Here is a 25,980-nt window from a genome sequence, read left to right as displayed (position 1 = left end):
GAGACTGCTGTAAAGCACTATGAAGCGCTATGTAAGTCTAAGTGCTCTTGCTAACAGACAAATGCTAGCAATTAAAAGTGCTTGATGGCAAGTTCTCACTTCCAGGTGTGCCATACTGCCAAATCCATCATCCTCAGACAGCATATGCTGTATTGTATTGGCTAGATATTGATTTAGACGTAAGTATACTACAGCCCCTGGTATATGTCACTGAGGGCAACTACCTACAGTGATGGACAAAAGCACATTGGTAGAGCAAAATTAGACAAACCCAGTTTAGAAGGATGCCACTGCAGTCGTCTGAGGCAGTCCCGATTGTATTGGTCAAGGGTAGACAACCTTGGCTTTTATGACTTGTGGACTTCAACTCCCAGAATTCCGGAGCCAGCATGGTACTACTGGTATAGGTAGTCCTTGACTTACAAGCTTGTTTAGTGACTGTTCAACATTACATCACCACTGAAGTGACTCATGATCATTTTTCACACTTACCATTATGGCATCCCCACGGTCACGTGATCAAAACTCAAGACACTTGGTAACTGCCTCACATTTATGACGGTTGTAGTGTCTCACAATCATGTGATCACCCTTTTGCGAATCTTTGACAGGCAAAGTCAATGGGGAAGCCACGTTACTAACTTAACAGTTGCAGTGATTCACTTAATGACTATGGCAAGGTTGTAACATGGGGCAAAACTCACTTGAGAACTTGTCATTTAGCAATGGAAATTTTGGGCTCAGTTGTGGTTGTAAGTTGAGGACTACCTGTAAGGAGCTACGAGAATAACTTTGAGGAACAGGAGGAAGAGTTGCAATAAATAATGGCCAGTTAAGGGAAATCTGAGTCCAGGGCAAAAATGTAATTCGAAAAAGTATCTCTGACTTGAGTGTCTCCCTCATTCTGTGGACTATTGTAAAGACAAAGGGATGGGAGGCACATTCACACATGCAAGATTGTCATTTCAGCCTTATGATAGAAACATTAGCATTCATAATTTTCATTTCTTAGTCTGGTCCACTTCAAACGGCTGTTAGTGATTTAGGTTACGAGTCTGACAATCCAGCAGACCAGTGCATAGTTGACTCAGGATCCATCCATAACATTTCCATTTGCTTAAAAATTGAGCCTGTGCAACTTCAGAATGAAAGTGGATAAACGTTGCTGCTTTTGTTCCTATTAATTTGTGAGTTTTTCAGCTATTTAATTTCAGCTATTTAATTGGCTATGAAAGACATTTATAAGGCACTAGCATCCTTTAAAAATGGATATTAGAAAGCTATCACTTCTAAGAATATATTAGGATCCAAAATTCAGGATGTGACTTGGAAGGTAACAGGCACGCTTCCTCTGATCTGGATTTCCAACACTTAGGGTTATACTGTCTCTGTCCATGGAGGTTCAGCTTAGCTACAAGGGCTAACAATTCTCACATATTTTCCTGCTCCATTAATCTCTTAAATGTTTGTCAAAATAAATGAACTTTAGGCATCATCTCAGGTATGCCATGCCTAACAGGCTATTTTGCTATATTAATATATACTTCTGTTGTGGAAATGCCAAGATTAAAAGGCCATAATCAAATGTCATCAGCAAACAGGACAAAAACAAAACTTATCTAGCGAAATCATTGATGATTCAGTACAGGTAGTTCTTGACTTACAACCCTTTGTTTAGTGAACATTCAAAGTTATGATGGCACTGAAAAAATCATGACTGCTGCAGCATCTCCATGATCATGTGATCGAAAATTTGGGTGCTTGGCAACTGTCATGTATTTATGACAGTTGTACTGTCTCAGGGTCATGTGATTACCATTTATAACCGTCTCAGCCAGCTTCTGATGAGCAACGGCAATGGGGGAAGCCAGGTTTGCTTAAGTGCAGTGATTTGCTTAACAATGATGTCGGGGGGGGGGGGGGGGGAAATCGCAAAATGGGGCAAAACTGACTTAACAACTGCCTTGCCTAGCAGTGGAAAATTTGGGCTCAAATATGGTTGTAAGCCGAGGACTATCTGTATGTCGACACCAAACACGGCTAAGAATGTATAATTCTGCAGCAAAAATTCCTTCCTGTTTTATCCCCAAAGATACCTCTTAAAGCAGATGTTCTCAACCTTTTATTCATTTATTTGTAAAATTTATTAGCCACCCCTCTTGCTGTGCTACCGCAAGAACTGTGTACTTAAGTAGCTGTGCTACTTAAAAGAACTTCAGAGGAATCTTTGAAATAGTTTCCAGATCTCGGGGAAAAATATGAAAATCTCACAGCACTCTTCACTTCCCACTTATAGAATCCTTGTTTTACCTTTACAACATCAGCAAAAGCGGCAGGCCAGCAATTAACTCGACTCTGGTTAAAAATGGCTGCCACTCTGAATGCTAGCACTGCATGGCACGTGATGTTTTTCAATTGCAAACTAAGGTTATTTATTCATTTAAAAGATTTGTATGGCTGCCCACACCTTAGGAATACGTCTCTTGAGTGGCTCACAATAAAAGCCGCAGACTTTTAATCCGCTTAGTGCAATTTTGATCTTGGATGCAACTTTAGTGTTATTATGACTTTTCAGAAACTTCTGTTCTCTACTTTCCGTCCCAGTCCGTTTTCAGACAGGTGTGCACATTTAAACATTAGCAAAACTATGTTGTGTCTCTTCCCAGCAAGTAAATGAATTGCAGGTGAAGAGGAATCAGAAGAAATAATGATGAGGAAAGTTTTGTCACCAATGTTTACCTTTGTTAATGCATAAGAGAGAATATCAGAAAGCTTTGTATATTGTATTCAGCTGTATTTGAAATTTCCTCAACAACATTAAATGAATCTCAAAGTCTTTTTGTTAGGCATCATCACAGAAGGATATTGCTTGTTTTCTAGAACACCCTGACTACCTTTTGATGCCTATTTGAGCCATATTGAAGTTATAATCCCCAAAATGATGACGTATCAAAATCTGGTAACTCGACCCGAGGCTTAAAAGATCCAACACAGGAATTGCTTCAAGTTAAAGATTTATTTTTTCTGGACCTCCAAAATTTCCTGGACAATTCCAACCCAATCAAAAAGTTTTCTGTCACGGCTGGGGTTTTCATCTTTTAAAAAAGAAATGGCTTTTGGAAACACAGGTTCACAACTGTTGGTCAAACTGCTCCAGCTTAAAACTTCACACGGACAAACCTATCCTTCCTGATTTGCAAGTAATCCAGCTCCTATGCAAAAAGCAAGACTAGAATTTCAGAAATGCAAACTTTGATTTGCACCGGCTCTAAGGCAGACCAATGATGCAATTGTGAAAAAATGCCAGAGAAATTTAACAATATGTCTACACTACAGCTTCAAACCAGTTTTAAATCTATTTGACCCATCAGGGAAGTCTTGGGGTTAATCTGGAAATGACACGGATTCTTTAGGAGAACGGAACTTCAATTGTTTATACTGGTGTAAAATTCTATATGGAACTGAAGTTCCAGAGAGAGAAAAAACGGCACTAAGGTATCTTAACTTTGGATAGAAAATCAGTAAGAATGCTTTTCTAAGCCCACTAAATTCAAACAGAGAGGATGGAGAATAAAGCAATAGTTTTGACGTACAAACAAAAGCGGGCCCCACCACGAACACTGAAATTCAGAAGAACTGTGTACAGAAAATTTAAAACCCTATACACTTGCTATCCACCAGAACTTAAAAAAACATTATACCTAAATATTCTCAAGCTTACAGAAAAAGGGGGAATTAGGAGGAACCTTTTATTAAAATGCAAAACGTCATTGGAACGGGAGCCCTTCCTGATACAGTAACATTTGTAGGTCTGTTCTTAAATTAGGTATCTCACTTGTAACTAACAAAATACCAGACCCCAGTATTAATCCCCACCCACCCTGTTTTATATATAGTCATATATATTTATATATATATTTATATTTATATATGCATTTATTTATATATAATTTTTTTTTGCAACAAACTCTTATATCAGCACTAGATCTAGTACCAATATACTAGTATGAATGGGTATAGAAAGGTCTATACTTCTGCCTCTACTACTAAAAAAAAATGGGATTGAAGGGGCAAAATAAAACTATGACTCCCCCAACCCAATATTTCACTGAATTTGTCGGGGTATGGGAAGAGGAAGTGCGGTTTAAAGCCAACACTAGTCAAGATGCTCGCAGTAAAAGGGGAAGCGGTTACATTTCTAAGGATGGGACTGAACACACCAGAGACAACAGCTTTTTGCACCCATGTTGTGCTTATAAAGCCGGGGACCCAGTTTCCCCACCCCCTAATAGGCACTCTCTACTTGTGCCCCTGGCTGGGAATTATGGGAGCTTAGTCCAACATGTATGGAGGTCACCGGTAAAATAATGGTTCACCTATGACAAGGCCGTTTTTTTTCCCCCCACAACAACTGGTAGCAACAGAGATGTGGACTTTTGTCTCGTGGTGTTTTTATTTATTTCTTTTTTTTTTAAACACAAAATGTACTTCTCTGGTCCCTTCTGTTCCACATGACTAAATTGCACACTGTTGTTAAGATAGCCAAGTAAAAACCTTTCTAGAAAACAATGAAAAGGGGAGGGAGATTCAATCAGAAGTTGCTTTTTTTGTACGAAAAAAAAAATATTCATCTCCACACAGCTCACTTTTCTCTTTGGGAGCGTCAGACTTATTTTTTTTCTTATTTTTCTTTCTTTCTTTCTTTTTAAAAAAACACATGTTCATTCACTTCAGATTGAGAAGATTCAATAGAGCTGTTTTATATAAACTGTCCAGTAATTCTTTAAACCAGCAAAGGTCCAGAGCAGAACATCTGTCTGAAACAAGATTCTGTTAAAAAAAAAATGAAAACAAGATGCACATCCTGTGTTCAGTTGCTCCATTTCTTCTGGCGGTGGCAAGTCCCGTCTGCATTTGCTCTTAGTATAAGTTATTACTGGGTTAAGAAGAAAACAAAATGAAACCTCCAAACCAAACACCAACACCCCCACCCCACCCCGCTGTTTATCCTTTAGAATAGGGCCTCCTCAGGAATTACAGGGGGGTTTAGAGAAAAACAAGGCCGTGAGGAAGCCGGTCCAAGCTTTCCGATTTATTTTTTTCCACTGTCGCTAGGTCTCACTTCTGCTTTCTGTGAACGGGCAAAGTACATCCTTGGTCACCAAGGGCCACTGTATGATCAACCAAAGTAAAATTCAGCTAAGGGAACTAAAAAAAAAAAAAAAAAAGAGAGAGAGAGACGTATGTAAGAAGGACTGAAGCCAGAAGCAACTGAGCATCAGTCTCTTGCACGAGTCCTTGTTCCATACTAGTGCTGATCAAAAAAAATAAAATAATAACAACGACAACCCCAAAACTAAAGAGACAAAATACACAGAGAAAAAATAATAATATTAAATTGAGATTCTCCTCGGGGATGGCCTCAACCATTCTCCCCCCCCCCCAAAAAAAAATTTTCTTTGCAAGAACTTGTTAGCCTAAATGTTCATTACCACCCTTTCGAGCGTCCATTTTATCCAGCAGGAAGCAAATTGGCCCCTGATGGGGCTGGCCAAAAAAAAAAAAAAAAAAGTAAAAAAATACTTTCCGGCAAACCCCGCAGGCAGATCCAGTTAGACTTGAAAGCGGCATTTCCACTGCGTGGAGAGATTTCGGGAGGGAAGGATGGTAGAATCAAAAGAAGAAGAAAAAAAAAACCAAGAAGATGTCATATACGGAAAAAATTGAAGTCTTCCACTTGGGGCAGAGGTTCCTGTGTTATTTCCATGTGGCTGATTGAGGGATGGACCGTGGAGGAATCATATCCAAGAGATATTCGCGCTGGCGATCTACGGCCGAGGAGGAGGTTTTGTGCACGGTGAGACTAGGGTTAACAAAGTTCAACGTCCCTCCTGGAGAAAGGGAACACAAAGGGTGCGTTGAAATGAACTCTAAAGGGAGAGACTGCTTTCCCCCCTTCTAATAGTGTCTAGGACAGTGTTTCCCAACCTTAGCAGCTTGAAGATGTGTGGACTCCAACTCCCAGAATTCCCTAGCCAGCCGTGGGAATTCTGGGAGTTGGTCCACACATCCTCAAGCTGCCAAGATTAAAAAAACACTGATTTAGGCTCTCTCTCCCCGCTTTCTGGCCTTCCCCAGATGTTTCAAGGTGGCCATGACTTAAATTTCCCATGAAGAACTGCATTCTCAATAATACTGAGAAACAGCCAGTTTGGGAAAATCTTAAAAGGACTTTGCAAAATACAATTAATCAAACTATACATATAGACAGACACAGATGAAGAAAAGCCCAAAGCAAAAAAACACACCCACAAGTACCAAACACAGTCTGCCATTATATGCAGGCAGTCTTTGACTTACGACCATTTTGTTTTAACAACGGTTCAAAGTTACAACGGCCTCGGAAAAAGGGACTTATGACCCGTCTTCAAAGTTACAACAGCACAGCACCCTGGTTGTCACATGACTGCAATTCGGATGCTTGGCAACTGGCTTGCATTTACAACCGTTTGCAGCAACGCGCCAGTTACTTAAATGCCATTTGTAACTTTCCCAGCTGGCTTCTGACAAGCAAAGTTAATTGGGGAAGCCTGATGCACTTAATAAGTGGACGATTCACTTAACAACCACATGACGACTTGTTTAATATCTGCCATCACTTAACCAATGGGGATGGAAAGATTTTCCTTGTTGCGATTGTGGTGCTGATAATGCAAACTATCAAACATTTTGTGCAAGACTGCCCATGACGTGTGTTCTCTTGTTCTCTAGAAGGTCTGCATGAAGCAGCCTCAGAGGTGACTGCCTGTATGGCTGAACTGGACATCCGGTTAAGAGGTCATACCCCCATAGACACACACACACAATTTTTACTTCTATTATGTTCTCATCATATGTTAAATAATAATTTATTCTGGTCCCAATTGTGGTTGTAAGTTGAGGACTATCTGTAACAGCTGGAAGAAGAGGTCAAGGACATAGTGAGTAACAGCTGACCAATCAGGTGGCAGGCAGGAAATCTGAATAGGAGGCTGCTGAGAAAACAATGTGATGCTTTCTTGCAAGGCCTCCTTATACCCACCTACCACCCTGATTGTAGGCCTTGTGCGTTCACCATTTAGGTGGCAAGAAGTTCAAAGGTTGGCCATAGGCTTTTGATCCTCTCCCATTAATTAAGAATGGAAATGGGAGCGGGATGCAAACTATCCCCTTTTTCAATTGCTTCCAAACAAACTCAAAATATTTTGGGTTGGGGGGGGTGTCATTTTAAGCTTGTGGTGAAAACCATTTGTCTCCCTGAAGTCTTAAATCCAGTGGTGGGGTGCTGCCAGTTCGCACCAGTTCAGCAGAACCGGTAGCTCATTTTTTGTTGCCCAGGCCCAGAATGGACTTCCGGAAGCGGCATCCACACAGAGAACCGGTTGTTCACGTATCTGAATCCCACCACTGCTTAAATCCCACCATTAAAACCCTGAAAATACAGAACTTCCATTCACAGATGACCTGAAATACAAGTAGTCCTTGACTCACAACCATTTGTTGAGTTTGAAGTTACAATGGCACTGGGAAAAAAGTGACTTTGGATGGTTTTTCGCATGACTGTGGCAGTATCCCCACGATCGGGGGATCAAAATTTCAGATGCTTGGAAACTGGCTTGCACTTATGACAGTTGCAGTGTCCTGGGGTCATGTGATTCCCCGTTCACAACCTTCTGAGAAGCAAAGTCAACAGGGAAGCCAGATCCACTTAACAACCGTATGGCTAACTTTACAACTGTAAACAATTCATTTTAAGATCGGAGGCAAGAAACATCGTAAAAAGGGGCAGAACCTCTTTTGGACTCAATTGTGGTCATAGGTTGAGGGCTAAAGAGCCTTGGTGGAGCAGTGAGCTAATGCCTCCTTAAGTAACACCAGCTGCCTGCAATTAGTGCAGGTTCGAGTCCCACCAGGCTCAAGGTTGACTCAGCCTTCCATCCTTCCGAGGTAGGTAAAATGAGGACCCAGATTGTTGGGGGCAATTAAGCTGACTTTGTAATAATGCCGCTTTGGGGGGGGGGGGCGAAAGCCCTAATAAGCAGGCAAATACATAGAATGAAGGCTATTGCTAAGCACATTTAATTTGTGCTTAGATTGTAAGCCGCCCTGAGTCTTCGGAGAAGGGCGGGATATAAATGGGATTAAAATAAAAAAATAAAATAAAATAAACGACAACAACAACGATAACGATAACGATAACAATAATAATAATAATAATAATAATAATAATAATAATAATAATAATAATAATAATAATAATAATATAATGGCATCGGAGTCCCTTGTGCTCCCCAGAGCAATAGTTTGTTCAATTGCCCTCCACCCCATCTCAAAATAAAGAGAGGTGAATTCATCACATGACCCCAGGGTGGGTTTCGTTGTCGTCAGAAGCACCTAGAAAAATGTACCACTTCTGTGCTTTTTTGTTTTTACAGTGAGCAATATAAATTAAATGAGACCAAGATCTTATCATTTGTAGCCCTAAGAGAGTCACCAAAAGGACACTGGTATTTCCCAGTATCCCTTCTCAAGGAAGTCATGGGATGGCTCAGAATCCATACACAGGTAGTCCTCGACTTTATAACAGTTCCTTTAGCGACCGTTCGAAGTTACATCATCACTGGAAAAAAGTGACTCTCATGACCGTTTTTCACTCTTACGACCGTTGCAGCATCCCCCTGGGTCAGGTGATCAAAATTCAGACGCTTGGCAACTGACTCATATTTATGACGGTCGCAGTGTCCCAGGGGTGTGTGTGTGTGTGTCAGATGATCCGCTTTAGCGACCTTCTGACAAGCAAAGTCAACGGGGAAGCCCGATTCGCTTAACCACCGTGTGTTGCTAACTTAACAACTGCGATGGTTTACTTCAACGACTGTGGCCAGAAAGGTGGTAAAATGGGGCGAAACCCCGTTTTTAGCAAACGTCTCGCCTAGCGACAGAAATTTTGGGCTCAACTGTGGTCGCGAGTGGAGGACTACCTGTCGTATTTCTCAACAGTGCAGGGAGGCCTTAGCACGCTCATACTGCTTTGAAACGGGGAATGCGCCGAAAGGAAAGGAAGAGAAATAAGTAGAAACACCCTTTTTCACCCAGAAAATATATTTTCTGTTCAAGAAAGAACGCTGGCCGGACAAGGGAGTGCGGCCAGCAACGGTAAAGACAAGAAGTCTCAAGAGCGAGTCATCTACCTGCGTTGACGGGTGTCTTCTTCCAAGTGTAAGCACCTCCTTTGCCGATGGGTCTCTGAGCACGCTTACCTTGCCGGCCACCAAGTACGGCCACACCGGAGGCGTTCTGCAACTTGGGCGACTGGCTAAATGCATGCAAGACTCCACGAGGGGTGCTGGCACTTCGGGGCAGCTGACTGGAGGCCTGAACAATGACCGAGACAAGGAGGAAGAGAAAATAAAACCATGAAACTCAAGGGCTGGGAAGGAGGCCGGTCACATTCTTGGATCGTGCAGAGCAGCGTTTCCCCCAAGCTTGGGAACTTTGAAAGTACGTGGATTTCAACTCCCAGAGTTGACGTTATGCTGGCTGGGGAATTCTGGGAAGTTGGAGTCCACATACCTTCAAAGTTCCCAAGCTTGGGAAACACTGGCCTGATCAGAATAGAGCTGGAAGGGACCTTGGAGGTCTTCTAGTCCAACCCCCTGCTCAAACAGGAGATCCTATACCAGGGGTAGGCAACCTCGGCTCTTTTATGACTCGTGGACTTCAACTCCCAGAATTCCTGAGCCAGCATGGTTCAGCTTGGAAACCTTTCCCTTTCCCCTCAGCATGGCTGGCTCAGGAATTCTGGGAGTTGAAGTCCACGAGTCATAAAAGAGCCGAGGTTGCCTACCCCTGTCCTATACCATGCATGTCAAACTGCTGGCCTCAGGGCCTGATGGGTCATGCTCAAACCGCACCCACCCCATTGCCGGCAATGGGGGGAAAAGGTCGCAATATGTCGCCCTATACCATTTCATACAGGTGGCTGTCCAGTCTTTTCTTTAAAGCCTCCAGTGATGGAAGCACCCACAACGTCTTGAAGGCAAGCTGTTCCACTGGTTAATTGTCCACACTGCTAGGACATTTCTCCTTAGTTCCAGGTTGCTTCTCTTCTTGATTAGTTTCCACCCATTGCTTCTTGTTCTCCTTCACGTGTTTTGGAGAATAGCTTGACTCCCTTTTGTTTGGGGCAGCCCCTTAGTTATAGGAACACTGCTACCATGTCACCCCTAGTCCTTCTTTTCTCTAGACTAGCCATAGCCAATTCTTGCAGCCGTTCTCCGTATGTTTTAGCCTCCAGTCTCCTGATCATTTTTGCTGCTCTTCTCTGTAACTCTTTACAATGGCTGCAGCCACCACCCCCCGGCTCACATGATCAAAATTCACACCTATGGCAACTGACTCGTACTTATGATGTCTGAGGGGTCCCGGGACCATGTCATCATCCCCTTTTGCCACTTTCTCACAAGCAAAATCAACAGGGAAGGCCAGTTGACCCGAGAACTTTGCTACTAATTTAATGACTGCAGTGATCCACTTCACAGGCACGGCAAGACAGGTTGCGAAATGCATCAAAACTCGCTCAGCCCCTGTCTTCTCTCAGCGACAGAAATTTGGGGCTCAGTCGTGGCTTAAGTCGAGGACTGCCTTTGTAAGGCAGCAAATACCCACCGGAGGAGCGGTGAGGATTCGTTCCTTCGGCTTTCAAGCCGGAGAGAGCAGATACAAGATCCCTACCTGCTTGAGCGAGTGATGCTGCTGAGCTATCTGTTCTGGCTTGCTCTGAATCGGGGAGGCGGCCTGTTGCAATATCCGCTGTTCGATCTCCTGCTCCTGTTGCAAGGCCTTCACAAAGGCGGCCTTCAGCCGGCTGGTGTGCTCCGCCTTGAGTGCCTTCTTCTGATTGGAGGACATGCACGTCTCACACATGATGGAGCCGCTCTTCTCCTCCCTCCAGCGGCAGGTGAAGTCCGTCTTACACTGGACGCAGGTGTAGGGATCCTGCGAGGAGGGGCTGACGGAGACTTTACCTGCGCAAGAGACAGAAGAATCAACCTGGATTCTGATCCCGGGCTGGGCTTCTTAAGATGGCCAGGAAAAAAAATTAATTTTAATTTTAATTTTATTAAATTTATATACTGCCCTTTCCCGAAGGACTCAGGGCGGTTTACAGGGTATTTAAAATCAAACAGTACGAAATACAAAAGTTAAAAAAACAATTAAAAAGATTAAATTATCCCTTAACTAAAAACCTCAGTTAAAAATTCTCAGCCTGGGCCGGAAAGCTCAAAGAGCCAGGTCTTCAGGTCCCGGCGGAATGAACGAAGGTCAGGGGCGGTCCTAAGCTCCACGGGCAGCTGGTTCCAGAGGGCAGGCGCACCCACAGAGAAGGCCCTCCCCCTGGGTGTTACCCGCCGGCAATCTTTTACCGCCGGCACCCTGAGAAGACCCTCCCTGTGCGAGCGCACTGGACGAAGGGAGTTTGATGCTGGCAGGAGGTGTTCCCTCAAATATCCCGGACCCAGGCCATTTAGGGCTTTATAGGTCATCACCAGCACCTTGAATCTCACCCAAAGGTCAACCGGAAGCCAATGCAGCTCGCAGAGTAGAGGTGTTACATGGGAGTATCGGGAGGCCCCCATCACAACTCGCGCGGCCGCATTCTGCACCAGTTGAAGCCTCCGGGTGGTCCTCAAGGGCAGCCCCATGTAGAGAGTGTTGCAGTAATCTAAACGGGAGGTCACGAGCGCATGAGTGACTGTGCGTAGGGCATCTCGGTCCAGGTAGGGTCACAACTGGCGCACCAGGCGAACCTGGGCAAAAGCCCCCCTGGTCATGGCACCTATATGGTCTTCAAAATTGAGCTGTGAATCCAGGAGGAAGCCCAAGTTGCGAGCCCTATCAACGGGGGGTAACACCTCACCCCCCATCGTTAACGATGGACAAAAATGGTTCACCCGAGATGCCGATATGCACAGCCACTCAGTCTTGGCAGGATTGAGACGAAGCCTGTTTCTCCCCATGCAGACCTGGACCGCCTCCAGGCAACGGGACATCACGGTGAGGGCATCGCTGGGTTGGTTTGGGGTGGAAAGAAAGAGTTGGGTATCATCAGCGTACTGATGATACTCCACCCCGAAACCACGAATGACCTCACCCAGTGGCTTCATATAGATGTTGAACAGGAGGGGAGAGAGAACCGACCCCTGAGGAACTCCACAAAAGAGAGGCCTCGGGGCGGATCTGTGCCCTCCTGTCAACACTGGCTGCGAACGACCCAGGAGATAGGAGAACCACCGTAAAATGGTGCCTCCCACTCCCAGCCCCCTGAGGCGTCGCAGTAGGATACCATGGTCGATGGTATCGAAAGCCGCTGAGAGATCTAATAGGACTAGGACAGAGGAGCAACCCCTGTCCCGAGCCTGCCAGAGATCATTCACCAGCGCGACCAATGCCGTCTCCGTGCTGTGCCCGGGCCTGAAACCCGATTGGTACGGGTCCAGATAATCAGTTTCCTCCAGGAACAGAGGGAGTTGATGCGCTACACTCTCGACAACCTTCGCCAGAAAGCAAAGGTTGGAGACTGGACGATAATTACCGTATATACTTGAGTATAAGCCGACTCGAGTATAAGCCGAGACCCCTAATTTTACCCCAAAAAACTGGAAAAAGTTATTGACTCAAGTATAAGCCGAGGCTGGGAAATGCAGCAGCTGGAGGCTGGATCCCCCGAAAGACGTCTCTGCTGAGATGAGAGAACGGGGTGGCAAGCCACCGAGAGAATGGGGCGGTGGAGTGCTCCACCGAGAGAATGGGGCGGCTTGCTGTTCTCTCGGTGCAGCACGGCAGAGGCTGGATCTCGCGAAAGAAGTCTCTGCCGAGAGAATGGGCGGCAAGCCTCCACCACCCCATTCTCTCAGCGGAGCGCTCCACCGCCCCATTCTCTCGGCAGCTTGCCACCCCGTTCTCTCATCTCAGCAGAGACGTCTTTCGGGAGATCCAGCCTCTGCCGTGCTGCACCGAGAAAACAGCAAGCCGCCCCATTCTCTCGGCAGAGCACTCCACCGCCCCATTCTCTCGGCGGCTTGCCACCCCGTTCTCTCATCTCGGTGGAGACTTCTTTCGGGGGATCCAGCCTCTGTCGCCCCCTTTTCTCAGCTGGGCTCTGCCGAGACGAGAGAATGGGGCAGCAAGCCGCTGAGAGAATGGGGCAGTGGAGCGCTCCGCCGAGAGAATGGGGTGGCTTGCTGTTGGCGCGGTGCGGCGTGGCAGAGGCTGGATGCCCCGAAAGAAGTCTTCGCCGAGAAAATGGGCGCTGAGACGAGAGAATGAGGCGTTGGAGTGCTCCGCGAAGTATGGGGCGGTGGAAGCTTGCCCACCGCCCCATACTTCGCGGAGCGCTCCAACGCCTCATTCTCCCGTCTCAGCGCCCATTTTCTCGGCGAAGACTTCTTTCGGAGGATGCAGCCTCTGCCGCCCCCTTCTCTCAGCTGCCTTCTCTCAGCTGCCACCCCATTCTCTCGGCGGAGCGCTCCCCATTCTCTCGGTTGGAGCGCTCCGCGAAGTATGGGGCGGTGGGCAAGCTTCCAACGCCCCATACTTCGCAGAGCGCTCCAACGCCTCATTCTCTCGTCTCAGCGCCCATTTTCTCGGCGAAGACTTCTTTCGGGGCATCCAGCCTCTGCCACGCCGCACCGCGCCAACAGCAAGCCACCCCATTCTCTCGGCGGAGCGCTCCACTGCCCCATTCTCTCAGCTGAGAGAAGCGGGCGGCAGAGGCTGGATCCCCCGAAAGAAGTCTTCGCCGAGAAAATGGGTGGCAAGCTTCCACCGCCCCATTCTCTCAGCGGAGGCTTGCAGAGGTGGCGGCGGAGCTGCGCGCGCAGCTCTCCAAACCGCCACCGCCCGTTTGGAGAACTGCTGCCTTCGTCCATGTTTGATGAAAGCAGCAGCTCTCCAAACTGGGGGGTGGAAGTTCTTTTTTTTTGTTCACTGGAGTATAAGCCGAAGTGGATTTTTTCAGCCCAAAAAGTGGGCTGAAAAATTCGGCTTATACTCAAGTATATACAGTACGGTATTTAAAACAGCCGGGTCCAGGACAGGCTTTTTGAGGAGGGGTCTCACCACCGCCTCCTTCAAGGTGGCGGGGAAGACACCCTCCTTCAAAGAAGCAGTTATTACTGCCTGGAACCAGCCTCGTGTCCCCTCCCGGGCCGCATAAACCAGCCAGGAGGGGCACGGATCCAACAAACAGGTGGTGGAGCTCAGCCTCCCCATGATCCTGTCCACATCATCAGGGGAAACAGGATCGAACTCAGTCCAGATAACATGCTCAAGACCATCCGATTCCTCCACGTCAGACTCCGCCCAGTCAGAGTCCAAACCGGCCCGGATCTGAGCGATTTTGTCCGTCAGATGATGACTAAACTCCTCGGCCCGTCCCTGCAAGGGATCCTCCCTCACCTCCTGGTTAAGAAGGGGGCGAGTCACCCTAAACAGGGCAGCCGGGCGATTATCTGCGGATGCGATGAGGGCAGCAAAAAGCAATCAAGAAGCGGGTGGAGAAAGAGTAAGTGTGACGGTCCTCTTCTTTGTTTCTGAAGCCAAATCCTCAATGCAATGGAGGGGAATTAAGCTTTAGAACAGGGGTTCTCAAGCTTGGCAAGCTTTAAGACTTGTGGACTTCAACTCCCAGCATTCCTCAGCCAGCAAAGCTTACAAGTCGCCAAGGTTGGACCCCCCCAGCTTTAGAAGACTGCAAGACAGCCGGGAATGAAAGCAACAGAGACTTAGGTAAAAGGTAAAGGTAAAGGTTCCCCCGCACATGCGTGCTAGTCGTTTCCGACTCTAGGGGCCGGTGCTCATCTCCGTTTCAAAGCCGAAGAGCCAGCGCTTGTCCGAGGACGTCTCCGTGGTCATGTGGCCGGCATGACTAGACGCCAAAGGCGCACGGAACGCTGTTACCTTCCCACCGTGGTGGTCCCTATTTTTCTACTTGCATTTTTACGTGCTTTCGAACTGCTAGGTTGGCAGAAGCTGGGACAAGTAACAGGCGCTCACTCTGTTACGCGGCACTCGGGATTCGACCCGCCAAACTGCCGACCATCTGATCGACAAGCTCAGCGTCCTAACCCACTGAGCCACCGCGTCCCTAACAGAGACTTACCCCCCCAAAAAAAGTTTTAAAACAGCAAGGAGAGCTGATCTCTACAGAATTAAGTGTTTCTCGGTGCCTCTTAAAACCCCCACTGCAAGCCTTAAAAATACCCCACCAAAAATAACACAGAAAGCCAACGGATTCAAATCACGTTTGCTCTTTAAGGCAAAGGGCCATCTAAAATTTCAGCTAGCAGAGGAGCCTTTTCTGCTAGCAGCCCCGGCTCTCCGAAATACCTTGTCGCCAGAGGTGAGGCCAGGGGCCCCCTACCCTTCTGAAGAGGTCTTCTGACTTGGCCCTGTCAGCTGGTGTGAGCCCCCAATGTAGACCCTTTAGGCTGGAAACGGCTGGGTGCAGTGACAGGGAAGGCACCACCCCCCATTCGAGTCTGTATCCAATTCCTCGGCCATTTTAATTGCTCTTATATTTATAACTGATTTTACATAGCTATTTCTATTACTTATAAGCTACCAGAGTTGCTCTGGATGGCCAGATGGGCGGCACGTAAATTTAATAAAAATATATAAGCACAGATCAGTTAATAAAATGGTGCCACAAATCAAAGGTAGCTTGAGGTTTCTATTTGGAAGAATGCAGCACGATGGAGACTGAGGTACAGTGGTACCTTGATACTCATTGTTAATTGGTTCTTCCAGGAGCTGCGATAAGTACCAAAAAACGATGCATACCGAAAACAAAACTTTTCCCACAAGGAACAACCTAGTGAGTCACAAGGCAGCCGACACCAACACGTTCTAACTTGTGCAAACGATGAGTACCGTTGAGCATCAAAATGTGTCAAGTACCAAATTTGATGAGTTTAAAAGCAGCTGAGTACCAAGGTACCACTGTATTTCCTGGTGGGGATCATTCCATGTCTCTGGGCTCTGAAACAGTCTCATCCTAGGTACCTGTCACTGTGACACCTTTTATTGAAAATTGAAGAATGGGCACAAACTGATTTTAACCCCAAAGCAGGTTCCCACGTATGCTAAACAGCAGCGGATCTTGGACAGGGAAGAGCTTCTGTCTACTCTGCTACTTGGAGATGCCGTAGATTGAACCCGTGGATGGGTTGCATGCAAAAGCAGAAAAGGGGTGGCAAGGTAAGACGTGAATACAACTTCATATAAAAGTAAAGGTTCCCGCGTACATGCGTGCTAGCCGTTTCCGACTCTAGGGGCCGGTGCTCATCTCCGTTTCAAAGCTGAAGAGCCAACGCTTGTCCGAGGACGTTTTCGTGGTCATGTGGCTGGCTGGCTGGCCTAAGGCGCACGGAACGCTGTTACCTTCCCACCGTAGTGGTCCCTATTTTTCTGTTCTTTCGAACTGCTAGGTTGGCAGAAGCTGGGACGAGTAACAGGCGCTCACTCTGTTACGCGGCACTCGGGATTCGACCCGCCAAACTGCCGACCTTCTGATCAACAAGCTCAGCGTCCTAACCCACTGAGCCACCGCGTCCCAACTTCATACCTTCTGTCAAAAGTGTAGTGTGCTGTTTCGGGCAGTGGACTCAAGATTAAGGAGCTCTAGATTCAAGCCCATTCTCGGCAGAGTCACTCCAAGGGTGATTTTGAATTGGTTATTATCTGTCAGCCCAACCTACTTCACAGGGCTGTTATGGGGATATAATTGGAAAAGGTCCTATTATATGTACTGCCCTAAACTCTTAAAAAGGACAGGTGGGACATAAAGCCAACATCCAATATGAAAGCCAGTTCGGTGTAGTGGTGAAGGTGCTGACCTAGAAACCAGGAGACGGTGAGTTCTAGTCCCTTTGGTATGAAACCCAACAGGTTTCTCTCTCAAACCAACCCACCTCACGAGTTGGTTGTGGGGAAAACGGGAGAGGAAGAGTATTAGGTACGTTCACTGCCTTGAGTTACTTGTAAAGTAATGAAGGGGGGATAAAAATCTATTAAATAGCCAATAATAAAATGATGCCAACCCATCTCATCCCTGCAGTTACATATGTGGATCACCCAGTTTGTATTAAGCAATGGAGTTGTAAATCACAGCTTTACTGAGAGTGGAAAGTTAAGGTTACTCTTAAAACTGGTTGTCCCAGCCTAGAATCCCCGAGAGAAGCTGCTGGTCTACAAGTCCTAGCAAACCGCTACTTAGCTTTGCTTCTCTCTTGGTGGCCTCCACTAGTGCCTAGGCCAGGGGTAGGCAACCTTGGCTCTTTTATGACTCGTGGACTTCAACTTCCAGAATTCCTGAGCCAACCATGCTGGCTCAGGAATTCTGGGAGTTGAAGTCCACGAGTCATAAAAGAGCCAAGGTTGCCTACCCCTGGTCTAGGACTACGATTCCCAGAGTTCTACGTTTGAAGGCTTCGAAGTTTGGCCCCTTAACAACCTCTCCTCACCTTGAGCTTCTAGTAGGTTCTGCACCACTTCCTCCAACCCAACTAGGTAGATGAACTCATTATTAGCTGCACTGGGCAGGAAGTTCATTTCAGGAGCCGGAGGTTTGGGTGGAGGAATTTCCAGCAAGGTTTTCTCCAGCTGTTTCCGCAATGCCAACTTGGCAGCCGCTTGCCGACTGGCGGGAGACTCGTTCGAGTTGACGATGGAAGCCACGCTTGTGGCGGCCGAAGAGTTCACCTGGCCGGACGTCCCAGCTGCACCTTTCAAAGAAGTTGGGGAGGCCTGGGAAATGAAAGGGGGGGAGAGAAGAGCCTTTCATATCACCGTCCAATCCTGTCACGCGCTATTCAAAAGAAAGCGGAGATCAATGCATCAGGGTGGAGTCTTCTTAGTGGAGGAATATGAAGCTTTTTGCCTAGAAGCAGAGGCCAAGTCACAAACGGAAAATCTGGCTAGTTCAAAATTACCGGCAGTCCTCGACTTACAACAGTTCATTTGGTGACCGTTTGAAGTTTACAACAGGATTGAAAAGTGACCTGTGTTTCACACTTAACGACCGCTGCGGCATCCCCATGGTCACATGATTCAAAATTCAGATGCTTGGGAACTGGCACATACCTATAACGGTTGCAGTGTCCTGGGGGCTTTGCTTCTGAGAAGCAAAGTCAGTGGGGAAGCCAGATTCACTCAACTACCGTGTTACTAACTTAACAACTTCAGTGATTCACTCAACAACCGCGGCAAGAAAAGTCATACAGTGGGGCAAAACTCACTTAAAAACTGTCTTGCTTAGCAACAGAAAGGTCGCACTCAATTGGGGTCATTAAGTCAAAGACTACCAGTATCTGCATATGCTTCCTCCGCATTTTTCATTGCTCCCAGAGCACTCCCTAGACTGGGCAGGGCCACAAATTTCAGCCCTCTCTTTGTGGGGAAAACGTGTATCTTACCCCTAAAAGCAGGAGGTTAGGACAATGAATGTTTTCAGGGAAGAGGAAGCTTTTGCCCCTCCTCTACGTCCACGGCTGGCAGGTTTGCAGGCCAAGGAATGTGGCAGCTCTTAGACCAGGGGTCTTCAAACTTGGCCCTTTAATGACTTGTGGACTTCAACTCCCAGGGCTGGCTGAGGAATTCTGGGAGTTGAAGTCCACAAGTCATAAAAGGGCCAAGTTTGAACACCCCTGTATTAGACGGTGCCAGCCTTCACTGGGAATTTGGCTGAAGTTCAAGCCTGGTGCCTTGCTACCCGCTTATCCATTTTTAGCTAGCGGGATGTAAAAACAACAACAACAAAAAGCCAGCTTGGTCTAGTGCAGGGGTAGGCAACCTTGGCTCTTTTATGACTTGTGGACTTCAACTCCCAGAATTCCTGAGCTAGCATGGCCAAGCATGGAAACCTCTCCCTTTCCCCTCAGCATGGCTGGCTCAGGAATTCTGGGAGTTGAAGTCCACGAGTCATAAAAGAGCCAAGGTTGCCCACCCCTGGTCTAGTGGTTAAGACACCAGGCTAGAATCTGGGAGACAATGAGTTCTAGTCCCGCCTTAGGCCTGAAAGCCAGCTAGGTGCCTTTGGGCCAGTCACTCTCTCTCAGCCCAACTCATCTCACAGTTGTTGGAGGATGGAGGTCACATTGGATATTTTCATCGTCTTGAGTTGGTGAGTTACACCCTCTTGTAACAATAATAAAGGTGGGGAGGGGACACAAACTAAAAAAATGGAAAAAAAAGAAGTGGGCAAAATTTGAACCACGGATTGTAGTTTTGATAACACCTGGCTTAAAGGCATTGGTTTTACTCATAAAACTGCTAGAAATACAAGTTACTTCTTCGAGGTCTAAATATTTGATTAGCCATCTATTCTGACCAAGGAAAGTATCAGGACTGCCTCTTCTCAGATCCTGCAGTCGCTTCTTTCCTCGTAAAAGTAACTTTTCTCTAAATCTATGAAAGGTTCCCCCCCCCCCCTTAGGAGTCGAGGCAGCCCTAACTGGCTTCACAAAATTTTTGAAATGAAATAAACTCATGTGGATTCTTGTACCTGGCAAAGAGTTTGCTTTTACAGGACATTAACCTCAAGAATGAAGTGCTTCAAAAAGAATGTAGTCACTGCAATTTTTGATTAGTGGCTTATTTACACCAGCAGTCCTTGATTAGAAAAATATAGCATTTTTGTAATAACTCTTAGCACGTGCAATGAAAACTCCCAAGATGATTCACGCATAAAAAATAACTCCACTGTTGAAGTAAAATTCAGAATGTGAATAGTTTCAGTAGAGTGTAGTTAATTTGGGGTAGCTTGGTAGATTTATGGAGAGTTATGATGTATTTCCTAGACAAAGGAACATCAATCTGTCAAGACAGTAGTTTAGGATTTTATTGCTACAAGCCTGCTTCCACCCAGCATTATCTACGAATAGGGAGTTATGAATATCCCTCATTTTCATAACAGAATCATCATTATTAACCCCCTCCAGCCATAGAAAATAGGAAGGAGATAAATCATTGAGTTATGAAGCAACCACCTACATAATGGAGCCCAAAATTTCCAACCACTAGGCCACACAGTTGTTAAGTGAGCCATGCCCTATTTTATTGCCTCCCCCCCATAATTCTATTGTGAATCTGGCTTGCCCCATTGACTTTGCTTGTCAATAAGCTCCCTAGGAAGGCTGCAGATGACAATTCCAGGACCACCGAGACTCTGCAACCATTGTAAATACATGCTGGTTATCAAGCACCCAAAGTTTAATCCCGCAACTGTCGGGATGCTACAAAGGTCAAAAAACTGAGAAACTGGTCGTAAGCCACTTTTTCCAGGGCGGCTGTAATGTTGGAACAGTCATTAAACGAACGGTTGTTAAGTCGAGTAGAGAGACTAGGAAAGGCACGCATGCTTCCGATTGGACCGTTCGCCGTTTCTGAACGACATCAGGAGGAAGAAAGGCGAAGAGCAACCCTGCTTTGTCTGCTTACCTGCGGGATGTTGACCAAGAGGCTCGCATTCGGGACATTGGCAACACGGATGAGGCCCTGCTGGATGATCCGCTGGCCCTGGATCTGCACGCTGGGAACGGAGGCCCGCGGAGCGAGGAGCAGCGGAGGAGGCCCCGAGCTGGAGTGCGGGCGGATGTTGTGAATTTGCTGGGGAGACACAGAAATGGGCTGATACAGATGGATACGTGGGAAGACAAGATGGGAGGAAGGCAGGAAAAAGGGAGACGAGGGCCAGGCAGGAGGGAAGAGGAAGGGTGGGATGATGACAACAAGATGTCGTGGGAGCAAACGCAAAAAAGGGGAAGAAGGAAAGCAAGAAGGAAAAACTTATTAGTTTTTTTTAAAAAAAAATAAATAAATCAAGAAAAAAGGAATACTCCCAAAGCCAACAGTGTAGATTTATTCTTAAGAGCAGCTTGGAATACTCTCAGGTTGCGTCAGATTCTAACAGGAACGGCTTTTTTTTTTTTTTTTTTTGCTTTGGTCAGATAAATCAAATTTAATATAGACCTGCAAGAAGCAGCTTCAGAAGCACGCTTCGATTTGCATCCCCCTTTTTTCGTGAGCACCGTTGTAATGGTTGCTAAATGAATGGCTGTAAACTGAGGACTACCCTGTGGTGAATAGGCCTGAACCGTATTAAAGGCTGGGGGAATTTAAGAGCAGGTGTAATAAAGGAAGCAAAGCAGGCAGGAGACCAACTCAACAAATGGCTCAACAATGGCGGCAAGGGGTACAAGAAGGATGTGTAATGTTAGATATGAGTTGTTGGGAATGTTTGTGTACTTTTTTAGGCGGGCAATACCACGCTGTTGACTGAAAACACCCATTATTTGCAGTACATATTATAGACAAGAGCATGGATCTGATAATTAACGTGCCGAAGTCCAAAGCTGTTGTGTTTGACAGGGATAGTAAAGTATGCATAAATGACAAAAATCTAGAAAAGATGAATTTATAAGATGTACTGATAGAAAGCTGATGAGTAGTATATGGTATTCTCTGTGGAATGTTTGTTAAAAGATGCAAAAATGGCTATACAACCAATTTTGCCTTCTTTATTATACAGAGTAAAGATTGAGTATGTCAACAGACACTGTTGTGATTTATTAAATGTAATGGAGATGGGGTACTTAAGGAAAGTAGGAGAGAAACGGTCAAGAATGAACGAACATGGAGGGAATACAAAAACAAGTGACTGACAGGCTTAATCATGACAATATATGAGGGTCAAAGTATAGAGCGAATATATGGAAGAATAAATGTGGAGAGAGAGCGAGAGAGAGAGAGAGAGAGAGCGCTGCAATTTGATAAGAGTCGAGGAGATCTTGAAAAAGAGGGAGGCGAGAAGTTTAAAGAACAAAAGACAAGGGAAGATGACATAGCAGAAGCAGTTTGCCAGAACAGAAAGGCATGGAGAGGTACAGTGAATGTGTAAAATACTTTTAAGTAGTTTTCTTTTTCTTTTCTTACAACTTTAATCCCTTCGTCTTGCTAATTTTAATTAATTTAATTTCTGCCTTATTCCTCTGGGCTTGACGGAATATTCCAAAAGGAACAGCATCATGCATGCATGCATGCATCTCAGCTGCCTTAAGTTTGGCCTGGAGAGAAATGATAGGGCATAACTCAAACTAATAAATAATGAACAACAGATCCAAGTTCTGGTGTCCCCTTGGTCACAGAATCACTTGAGGCTACCTCACAGGGTTATTGCTTATGATCTTTCTTCAGTTTTCCTTTGGTTTACAGGTCTGCGAGGGTAACAGATGGAAGAACTGGCCATAGAGTTACTTTTTCATCACCATCGTACTTGTGAGCGGTCGCTAAACAAGGCAATAGCTAAACAAAGGCTACCTGTGAGGAGGAACTATCAAGAATAAAAGAATAATAGAATTGGAAGGGACCTTGGAGGTCTTCTAGTCCAACCCCCTGCTCAAGCAGGAGACCCTATGCCAGGGGTGTCAAACTGCTGGCCTGCGGGCCGGACGCGTCATCGGGAAGCTGCGCCCACCCCATTGCTGGTAATGGCAAAACTTTCCCGATACGGTGCGCGATGTCACGAGTTTGACATGTCTGCCCTATGCCATTTCAGACAAATGGCTGTCCACTCTCTTCTTAAAAACCTCCAGTTAATGGAGCACCCGCTATTTCTGGAGGGAAGCCATTCCACTGAAGAGACACCTAACTCTTGTCTTCTGTGCAGTAGTCCTTTAGGGCAGCGCTTCTCAACCTTGGTTATGTTTAAGATGCACGGACTTCAATTCCCAAAATTACCTAGCCAGCATGACTGGCTGGGGAATTCTGGGAGTTGAAGTTCATGCATCTTAAACTTGCCAAGGATTTAGGATTTCAACAGTAAACAAAACCAGCTATTTGACCTGACCTAGCCTCCCTAGCCCAGTATATCCCAGCCAACAGCAACTCTCTGGGGTTTCAGACAGAAAAAATAAAATAAAATCTTCCCCAGCTAAGCAGATGTAATCAGAGTCACGTAGGAATCTTGGAAGAGCAAGGGTGAAATGTGAGGGGAAGGGGAAAAAAGAGAAAGAATATAAAGTACAATAAAAAAATTTACCTGTGCTCCTCGGACTAGAGGTGGCATGACTATTTGCGTGTTCTGTTGAGAGCCCAGCTTTGAAGATGCCTGTTGCCCACCCCGGATCAAAGGAGGCGGAATAACAGTCCCAGGAATACGTGAAGAAGTGTTCTGTTTTGGGAGCGGGGGTGAGTTGGGGAGGACAGGGAGCAGAGACAAAAGAATGGTTTTGCTTTACAACTGCAGACAGTCAAAGATCCACCAAAGCCATTCATTCTCTCCCTATTTTCCTTGTGCTCCCTAACCAACTTCTTAATATAGCTTTGAGAGCCCGTTTGGTGTAGTGGCTAAGGTACCAGGCGGGGAAAAAAAAACACCTGGAGATCATGAATTTTAATTCTGTCTTAGGCACAAAGCTACCTGGGTGATCTTGGGCCAGTTGCTGTCAGCCCAGGAAAAAGAAGTTAATAATAATAATAATAAAGTTGGAAGGGACCTTGGAGGTCATCTAGTAGTCCAACCCCCTGCTCAGGCAGGAAACCCTGTATCATTTCAGACAAATGGCTGTCCAGTCTCTTCTTAAAAACTTCCAGTGTTGGAGCATTCACAGCTTCTGGAGGCAGGTTGTTCCGCTGATTAATTGTCCTAACTGTCAGGAAATTTATCCTTAGTTCTAGGTTGCTTCTCTCTTTGGTTAGTTTCCAATGACAAACCACTTCTGAAATCTTGCCAACCAAACTGCAGTAATCTATCCTGGCAGTCACCAGGAGTCAACCCTGATTCGAAGGCAACACTTAAGATTACAGCTTTATTTCCACTTTCTTTATCTATCCACTCAGAACTACTATAGCAGCCCACATGGTCCCTGACCTACAATCAGTTGTTTAGCAATTCATCAAAGTTCCAACGGAGCCATCAAAAAAATACCTATCTCCCCTGGTTCTCACAGTCACAGGACTGCATTTTGGGTGCTTGGCGATTGGCCCGCATTTATGGCTGTTTGTAGTAGTATCCTGAGCTCACATGACCATGATTTACAACATTTTTTTTGCTGAAAACTGGGGTTTGCTTCCAGTTTTCAGCAAAAACGCCCCATAGCAAACAATGAGTTTGCTTAACAGCATTCGCTTTATGACCAATGCAAAAAAAAAAAAGTCATAAAATCAGATCGCTCATGTAGGTGTCTCACTTTAAAACTGTCACAACTTATGGCCATCACAGTTCTACGTTGGTGGCTACCTGTACTGAAGCGGCCCTTAAGACTTGAGTTGATTAACACAGATCTTTCTTACCTGCAAAAGGGCTGACTTGCCGGATGCAATGTTCTGGGTTCCCCTCACTAATGGGGGAGGCGTCGCTACAGCATTTCCTGAAGAACCAGCGGGCTGTAAAAGACAGGGAACACACACGGGAGAGAGAAATGTTATCAGAGCAAAAGCAGGTGATTTTGAAGGCGCTCTTTTGGCTCCTCCCTTTTTATGGGCCCGGCACTCTTGAGTTTTCATTGGCCAAAACGTGGTGCCAAAAGGCCAATACGTTTTGGTTGCACAACTTCAGCCCAGTTTTCAATAACAGTTAAGAAGGGAGAGGCGGAGGAATGACAGCAATCTGCTTCTTGGAAGAATCCTGCTTTCATTTAGATCACGGGTGTCCAACCTTGGCAACTTTCCAGACCTGTGGACTTCCAACGCCCAAAATTCCCCAGCCAGCATGGGGAACGCTGGGAATTCTGAGAGTTGAAGTCCACAGGTCTTAAAGTTGCCAAAGTTGGACATCCGTGATTTACATCCTTGGAAGAAACAAGGAACACACTGTGCCCACTCTGGTGATGTCATCCTGTTACTGAATGGCTTCCTGGAGATCCCCAGTCAGGGTATGGACAGTTTTAAGAAATGGACAGTTTAAAAAAAGATGCCAGCAACCTCTATTATAATAACTACACTGTCCTTTCTCAGAGTGCTTTCTTTCTCTATATCTTCACTTCTCTCTCTCTCCGTCCAATCTTACAGTATCATTTATAGCTCAAAATCCAGCGAGCAGGAGTGCTATAAATAAATCTTAAAAAGTCATACTTGGTGGTGGGGGGGACAGTTTGAAAGCCAGAAACGGTCCCCAAGGTAATCAATGCCTAGGTTGGAGACAGGTGAGAAAGGCCACATAAAAACTCCCAAGTACAGAAGAAAGAAAGAAAGAAAAAAAGGCAGACTACGCACCTTTTGAGCCGTTGTCTCCTTTTGTATCTGACTTTGTCGTAATTTTTTCAGTAAGACCAGCTTGGCTTCTTCTAACCGCAATTCCTCTTTCAGCTGTTTAATCATTCGCTCCCGTTCTTCTGGGCTGCTTTTCTACAAGGACGCATGATTGGGAGCAAAAGTTTTAATTTTATTTAGAGAGGGGGGGGGGGAAGAGTCTTGGTGGAGCCTTGGTGGGCTAATGCCTCCTTAAGTAACACCAGCTGCCTGCAATCAGTGCAGGTTCGCATCCCACCAGACTCAAGGTTGACTCAGCCTTCCATCCTTCCGAGGTAGGTAAAATGAGGACCCAGATTGTTGGGGGCAATTAAGCTGACTTTGTAATAATGCCGCTTGTGGGGGGGGGGGCGAAAGCCCTAATAAGCAGGCATATACATAGAATGAAGGCTACTGCTAAGCACATTGTGCTTTAGATTGTAAGCCGCCCTGAGTCTTCGGAGAAGGGCGGGATATAAATGGGATTAAAAAAAAATAAAAAATTAGGGAGGACCGCAGAAGGGCTGACTTTAAAAGAGGGCTTTAAAGCAGGGGTCTGCAACCTTGACAACTTTCAAGACTTGTGGACTTCAGCTCCCGGAATTTCTCAGCAAAGCAAAGTTGTCAAGGTTGCAGACCCCTGGGTTAAGGGAC

General features: G+C 46.0%; 1 protein-coding gene across 3 annotated transcripts in view; it reads right to left on the bottom strand.

Annotated features, from left to right (window-relative positions):
* Window positions 1–3,001: 3,001 nt before the first annotated feature.
* GATAD2A (GATA zinc finger domain containing 2A) overlaps window positions 3,002–25,980 on the bottom strand; it is an 89,936-nt gene continuing 66,957 nt past the window's right edge. For 2 of the 3 annotated variants that reach the window (XM_081312928.1, XM_081312926.1), the window contains 8 exons: window positions 25,312–25,443; window positions 24,391–24,483; window positions 23,138–23,269; window positions 20,539–20,727; window positions 17,565–17,847; window positions 10,774–11,066; window positions 9,231–9,414; window positions 3,002–5,891 (listed from right to left, as the gene is read on the bottom strand). In XM_081312928.1, the coding sequence (XP_081169054.1) occupies window positions 5,758–5,891; window positions 9,231–9,414; window positions 10,774–11,066; window positions 17,565–17,847; window positions 20,539–20,727; window positions 23,138–23,269; window positions 24,391–24,483; window positions 25,312–25,443 (1,440 nt within the window). In that variant the 3' untranslated portion in view covers window positions 3,002–5,757. The remainder of the gene's footprint in view (window positions 5,892–9,230; window positions 9,415–10,773; window positions 11,067–17,564; window positions 17,848–20,538; window positions 20,728–23,137; window positions 23,270–24,390; window positions 24,484–25,311; window positions 25,444–25,980) is intronic. The other variant, XM_081312927.1, reaches the window with a different exon arrangement.

Source organism: Vipera berus (genome assembly GCF_964194415.1).
Source record: "Vipera berus genome assembly, chromosome: 1".
Lineage (NCBI taxonomy): Eukaryota > Metazoa > Chordata > Lepidosauria > Squamata > Viperidae > Vipera > Vipera berus.
This window is presented reverse-complemented; position numbering and strand designations above follow the sequence as displayed.